This window comes from the organism of the source record quoted next, unplaced genomic scaffold (genome assembly GCF_019419815.1).
Source record: "Pyrus x bretschneideri cultivar Hongxiangsu unplaced genomic scaffold, Pyrus_bretschneideri_v1 Contig116, whole genome shotgun sequence".
In the NCBI taxonomy this organism is placed as follows: Eukaryota; Viridiplantae; Streptophyta; class Magnoliopsida; order Rosales; family Rosaceae; genus Pyrus; species Pyrus x bretschneideri.
Window position 1 is genome coordinate 598594 of NW_025999409.1, and position 7738 is coordinate 606331.

The 7738-nt window shown below is 36.9% G+C and overlaps 1 protein-coding gene across 1 annotated transcript; it reads right to left on the bottom strand.

The window, feature by feature from the left end:
- Nucleotides 1–3075: 3075 nt before the first annotated feature.
- Nucleotides 3076–4904, bottom strand: LOC103966223 (UPF0481 protein At3g47200). The gene has a single exon (XM_009379379.3). The coding sequence runs from the start codon at nt 4771–4773 to the stop codon at nt 3286–3288; it is 1488 nt and encodes a 495-aa protein (XP_009377654.1). The 5' UTR covers nt 4774–4904; the 3' UTR covers nt 3076–3285.
- Nucleotides 4905–7738: the final 2834 nt, after the last annotated feature.

A 7738-nucleotide genomic window follows, 5' to 3' on the forward strand; every position in this document is an offset into this window, starting at 1 on the left:
TCTTCTTCTTCTTCCTCCTTATTTTTTTTTTCTGGGTTGCAGGAAGGGGACTGGAAAGGAGAAGAAGATGAAGATGGGGAGAAGAGAGAGAAGAGGGGCCCCGGGGGGGGGAAGGGGTACGAACATATGGTTTTTTTTTTTTTTTTTTTTTAAACTTTTTTTTATTATTTTAATATTTAAAAATTATTAAATATTTTTTTTAGTTTTTAATAATATTTATTAATTTTTTAATAGAAAGTGGGATTCAGATCAAGATACGTCAGTATTTAACTGAAAAATAAACGGTCAAGTAACGGAAAGTGTAATATTGGATAAAATTCTAAAGATGAGGTATGATATTGTCGATTTTAAAAAATAAAGTATGAAAGTGTCGTGATACTAATACTTAAAATAGTTTTTTATACTTTATCCAAAAAAAAAATTGAAAACGTTTGCTGCATCATGTCATCGTCATCTGCGACACTCGGAACCACCGCCACGAACCCACATCACCATCTACGTGCGCTGATCTGTATGACCCAGCCCGACCCTTGTCCTGTTGGAACCACCACTCCATCATCAGAACCGAAACCCGCACCCCGGAGCTGCTGATCAATCCTGAACCACGTCTCCACGATCTCACACAAACCACCGCCATCTGTTGTTCCTGCAAACTCGCTGCAATCAATATCCACTGCTCCACCACCGGGCTGCCGTTGGACTACCTTGCCTGACCAACCGAGATTTTGATCCACACCCCTGCTGCTTCATCTGCCTGACCAAATCACCACCAGAACTTGCTGCTCAACCTGAACCATCACGAACCCACCGCTTGTTTTTGACAAAGCCTAGACCCGAGAACCACAGACTCGTATCGAGTTCGTCTTCGCCTTGCACTTTGCCGCAGTCTCGTACTCACACCACACCTCCGGATCACTTGATGAATGACCTGCATCATCTGCACCGTGATTGAAGGAAGTCCCCAGAGATGAAAAAAAATAAAGGTTATTTGTGTTATAGAAGGAAGCCCCAAGAATAAAGAGCAAAACAAAAAAAAAAAAAAAATGAAGGAAAGAAGATATTTGGTTGCTTTTGACTGAGGCCCACGTGGGCCTACCGTGTTGGGCCGTGTCTGCACTGGTTGGTTAAAGCCTACACTCTCGAATTGGAAAGTCTTGCCTATCACTACGATGATTATTCAAGTGATTGGACTGGTGATCACTTAAGTGAGGTTGTGTACCTAAAAATAAGTTTGGATTGGCTGTTTTCGGAATGTGCTTGCTTGCCTGCTGGAATTGGTTGCTTGTTTGCTTGGACACTTGCTTGTTTGAATTGCTCGCTTAGAGTTTCTTTCCCGTTAAGGATTAGTTTTGCTTTAGTTTTCACTGTATATAGTAGTGCTTGTATTAAATTATTTTTAATAAGTCATTCACAATGTAGCCTCTTGGGTTATGTAGCTGTCATGACAATCTTTGTTTCACTTAATAAAATTATATTAGTTTATAGTTAGTTTGTTCATTTGTTAATTGCACACTCTGATTCAATTTATGTCTCCCAAAAAGCTACGGTTACTAGGCGTAAAATGGATCCTGGTTGCATTAAGCTCTTGTACATTGCGAAGGGATTGTATGGATTAGTCTTTAAATTGATTATCGGAAACCTTTTTCTGGAGGACCTAGCGTTCTTTTTCGAAGAAGAGAAAAACTGGGTTTGTTCTCTCTTAAAACTCACTTACATGGACTTCAAAGATTATGGGTTTGGATCTTTGGGCTCTCAAGTAGCCCAAAGTCTTTCACAATCTTGACTTCGCATAGGCCCGATAAATTTTCGTAACCATCCACACCACAATTTATTTGGCAAGCCCCAGCATGTGACTTGGGCTTATTTTAGCGTGATGAATATGCATGGATTTGCGTATTCATGGCGTGATTATACAAATCTCCGGTTTGGTTATTATAGCGTGTCATGATTGTGAAAATGTTTTTCTTTCTCAATTCCGCACCTTTGCATGTATATAGGTAATGTTAAAATATATCTAATATTTAAAATTAAAAAAAAAAAAAAAAAAAACAAAAACCTCACACTTCCCCCCACGTTCTCTCTCTCCCTCTTCTCTCCTTCCCATTTTTCTAAAAAACATGTGTCCATCCACACAAAATGAATAGGCAAACGCTAGTTCCAAATAATGAAAAGGATTATCCATCGCACAGGTTCCCTGAACATGCGTTGCGTGGGGTTGTTATGGGTTCTATGGTGGTAGTGTGGAGAACGGAAGGGGAATAAGAACCTCTGTAGCCCAAGTCAGCAGCTTTTTAAATAGTTTTTAAGTGACTTGGCAATGATGTGGTAGACATACAAGTAGGTAAATTGGCCCTATGTTATTTCAGAGTACTAATAAAATTATTGAGAGAATTGGCAAAAAATGCAAAGGAAAACGAAATTTGAATTTCAGGAGATAATGTAGTGAAATTTAAGTTCCAGATGACAAAGTAAGATTGAAATTTAAGTTCCCTAAAAATGCATTGAGTGCGGTTGTTGTGGGTTCTATGGTGGTAGGGTGGAGAGCGGGGAAGGAGAAATTTTTCTTGTAATCGGAACACGGATGGTACACTACATGATTTTATAAAAGTAGTAGAAAATTTATTTTTTAAGTTATTAATTTTTTAACACACATATCCAATATTTGTATGGTAATACATGATGTACTACCTTATGTTCTGATTGCAATGAAAAATCTCTGGAACGGAAGGGGAATAAGAACCTCTGTAGCCCACGTTAGCAGCTTTTTAAATAGTTTTTAAGTGACTTGGCAATGGTGTGGCAGACATACAAGTAGGTAAGTCGACCCAACTCATGTCATGTTAGAGTACTATCAGAATTATTAACAGAATTGACGAAAAATGACAAAGGAAAATGAAAATTGAATTTCAGGGAATAAAGTGATAAAATTTAAGTTCTGGATAACAAAGTACGATTGAAATGGAGTTTCAAAGGCATAACAAACCAAAAAAAAAAAAATAAGGTTTAAAAAATTACAACCTACAAATACAATCTGAAAGAAGTTTCCGCCAATACAGTTAGAACAAACCGCACACGTACATTTTAATTCATTTGTTTCCACACAATAACAACAAAAATACAATTCACTTATTTTAGTGGCCACACTTGCGTACAGTGGAATATCAAATGGAAAGAGGAGCGTTGAGAAACTATGACTTGTGACAAACTGCAGAGGTAACGGTAATTGGGAATACTATAATATAACCACATGAAAGATGCAGAAGAGTTGACATGTACCTGAATCACTCAGCCGGGGTGTGTTTTCAGGTACTTGCATACGGCATCACATGGAGAGGGATTGGAAAAGATTGCATACCACGTCTGGGCACCGCTCAAGCCGAGTCCTAATAGAACACCAAAGAAAGCAAAGATAGTCCAGGGACTACTGAAATGGTCATGAAAGAATTGAGTCATCCATGTCTTCCACTTGGTTTTGTAGTGATCTTCTATCTGTGCTGTAACATTGCGGTAAATCGCATTGTTAGGGACCAAGTCAGTGCCTATCTCGTTGAAGAGTCGAGCCACCTCCTCATCACTCCCAAGCAAGTTTTGAACTATGCGCTTTTTCCTCAAGTGCTTCACATCGTCTGGATGATCAATGAGCGAATCGAGGAAGCCTATGTAAGAGGTGACCTCGAAATCATTCTGGAAATCAGGACACATTTCGTAGGCTATCATGTTCATGAACTTAGGCCCCATCGAGTCGTCAACTTTTATTTTAGGAAGATAAAGGAATCCACAGCATTGAAACCAAGGCTTAAAAGATATGGCCCTCAATGAGTTTTCATCACTAGGCCTAAAATAGATCCCAGCTGCCTGAAGCTCTTGTACGTTGCGAAATGAATGGCTTCCTGGTTCTGTACGTGAAGGTCCTGCCTTTCTTTTCCAAAGACGGTCAAGAAGTTGAGTACATCCTGGTTTTGAACTCAGGCTAGGTGGACGTACCATTCTTGTCCGAAGAAGGTCAAGAAGATGAAGTGGCTCTCTTTCCGTGGCATTAACTTTTGGTTCCCCACCATGCATCTTGACAAAAGCCTCGATTGAGTTATTAAATTTCTCACGTATTTTGCTCTTGTCGAAGAGCCACTTGAGGAGTCGATAGGGGAGTTGATTCTCTAGCAAGAGCATGTCCTGTTCTGCAAATGCCACTCGGTCTCTCTTGATGTTAATATCTTCCAAATTGTCATATTTGTATATGAATTCCAACATCGAACACCCATCAACGAACAGCATCCACGCGAGTACCTCGTCACCGTAGTCCTTTGTTGCTTCTTCATCATAGCACTCCCTTAGCTCCTTAATCTTGTCCTCAACCATCTTGAGTAAAGTTTCACCGTAATTAGTCTGGTCATGATCGCGATCTGTGATGAAGTGTGCTGCCAATTGAAGCTTGACTTTCTCTGCCTGCTTGTACTTTCGTTCACCATGGTGGTAAGGACCGAATGCTACTACCCTTGGATCGTAGTAGTTGTCGAAATTTTTGTGATCACGGAGCAAGAAGGGAACCTTTTGGATCTTTGGCTCGGCATTTTGCTTTTGAGCTGCTTCTGCCAATGCATCCTTCAGTTTTTTTAGTTTCTTCCCCCAACTAGTTATTATTGCCTCCTCATGGATTGTAACTCTCACTTCTGAAGTTTGCTCCATGGTGGTGATTTCTGCAGGTTGGTCTTGGTCTCCTCCGCTTGCTTGTCCACCTCCTCTTTTGGTAACTTTCGTCACGGACAGCTCCTTCATGGAAACTACATGTTCATTTTTTTTTTGGACATTATTAAAGTGCTTGTCGAAACTAATTGACAAGGGAATTCGATGTGGTTTTTTTTAAGTTTTTTGGCCCGAATGATCTGTGTCAGGCTGTACAATAATTCTAGTTTGTCCATGCATTATATATACGTATAATATGGCTCAGCAGTGCATCACTTGAGCTCCAAGGAAACAGAAGCTTGATGATGAAGAAGAGATGTTAATTTGTGAAAGGACAGTAGTACAGCTGCATGACTTTATCTGCATGGAAAGGTTGGTATGTATGTGGTACACGATTTATGCGGTAGAAGCTGTTGTCTCTATCAAGGAAGATTAAAGGTCATGCTGTTGCCTGTAACTTGCTTTATTTACGGAAAAATGCTAAGAGTGCTTTTTTATTTTTTCCAAACCATATTTTTTAAATTACATTATATAACGGTTAATAGTTGGAATTTTTTATTTAAGTTATTAATAAAAATTCAAGCATCAACCGCCTTTGGTAGACAAAATATAATTTAAATAGATAATTTGTGAATCACATTATGTAACAGTTGATTGTTAGATATTTTATTTAAATTATTTAAAAAAAATTCAACTATCAACCGTCGCATCATGCGGTGGACAAAATATAATTTAAACAAATAATTTGTAAATCACATTATGTAACGGTATATGATTGGATATTTTATTTAAATTATTTAAAAAAATTCAATCACCACCCGCCGCATCATGTGATGGACAAAATATAATTTAAATAGATAATCTATCTAATACCCGTGCATCACCCGGAAAGCTATATCTTAGCATTTACACATGTTTGGAATACATTATAGTTAAAGTAAGAAAGTAAGTACTACTGGTCATGACTGACATAAAATATTATTCCTACTTGCTGATAGTTTGGAGTCTTGGGACGAAGGAAAAGAATGATCTAAAGCCATTGACCTACTTACGTTAGTAATATCAATGTGATACACATGACGAGTATAGTTTCATGAAGAGATTGTTGGACACGCTGATACATAGTATTACGATTTAATGATATTTTCTTGTACTTGTACTATCGTACATGAGAAGTTTTAAGTCCAACTTATGTAATTTTCAAAGAGTGATTCGAAGAGAATTCTTGCAATTTTCATGTCTTGGCATCATAGTTTTGTGAAAAAACTCTAGACTTTATAATTTTAGAGCATCTCCAACGGAATTGGCAGGTAAGTATCCAAACTCATTTTGATGAGCCACATGACCTCGCATATTTATTTGTAATTAAATACTCCATGTGGTTCCAACAATTAAATTTTACTATTTACTTTTATATAAAATATAAAAGTAATGCTAATGCATCATCGTGCAAGTTCGATTTTCATTGATTCTATTTCCTCTAAATAACTAACGATTTAACCTACTAGCGCTATTGTTTGTATAAATAAAAAATAAAAAATAAGTAACATTTTTATTTCTCATTGAAGCCTTCGTCCAGTTTGTTCATTTAGTTGTGGGTTTGCCGATTAAAAAAATCAACCTCTTGGGTTTGTGTGAATTCCACTAGGGTAGCCACTATAGTAAAATTTTTTCGATTGTGTTTGCCTACACCATTGGATATGATTCTCCGAGTTAGTATTAGATGTCAGTGCAAAGTGTACGATCATGTAAGCCGGTGAAAGAGTTAGATATACACATAAATTTTGAGGTTGTACATCAAAGATTACAAGTAGATAGAGAGATCATTTACAAGCAATCCTCAATTAGAAGATCCAAAATGAAGTTAGGTGGACTTGATAGCCATTTGCAGTGGCTGCCAATGGAAAAACTGAACCGAGCTAGGCGATGGGCTACAATGTTGGCTTGGCAACGAATAAAAACACTTAAAAATACATGCAAAAGTACAATGTAGTTGTAGTATAGTCGGTTGTAGTAAGGTCGTTTTCACAGGGATTGAATGAATAATTTGTGCAAAACCAAAATCTTAGTTAATAATTTGAAAACAAAGATTGGAAATAGTTGATTTTGAATTTAAAAAAAATAAAAACGAATTTAATTAAAATGATTAAAGGAATTAGCAAAGTAAAGAAAACAAAAGAAAATGTTTTGAAAACAAAATTGTAAAAGCCTAGGGTTCCGTCGTCATCTTAACAATTGCACGTAGTTTTACCAATTACTTATGACTTACACATGCACTTTGAAGGTTAGGTTTTCTTGATGCATATTCTACTGTGGCATTCAAGCTATAATGTATATCAAACATGCAATCTGTCTGTGGCATTCAGATTAAATATAAACATGCATGACTCATTATGTTTTGTGAAAACCCTTTGAAAAACCATGCAACCCATAAGATGTGGCATTCGCCCTAGGTGAAATTACAACTATCATTCACAAGAAGCAATACTCAATCTTCTAGTGGTATTCCGACCGAATTGCAACCGATTACTTATCTAAACAGTTGTAATGGTAGCTAATCATTAAGATATAGAGACAGTTTAAACATAGTAATGGTACATATTCATGCGAAGGCTCAAGGCATCGTCCTAGAAAACATAAATTACTTATGAACAACCATAAAACAAAAGGAATTTTATTGAAATAGAAATAGGATAGAAAACACCTTGAAATACAAATCGTCAAAGCCTAGCTAAGTTCTCCAAATTGATGCCTCCCTACACTAATGGCTAAATAGCCTTATTTATACTACTAGAAAATAAAATCCTTCCTAGAAAAGGTCCTCTAAAAACTAGGAAACATAATAGAATAAGAAAACTAGGAAATAAAAGGTTTCCTATTTAAATTGAAATTCGGATTTCTCAAAAAATCAGACTTTTGACCAACCAAACCATCTCGGATTTGGTCCCAAATGGTCTCTTTTGAACGCATAAGTTGTCCCGAAAAAATCCTCAGAAGGAATTATCCTCAAAATATGCCATCTTGACCTTCAAAATGCCCAAAATGTTCAGAAACATCA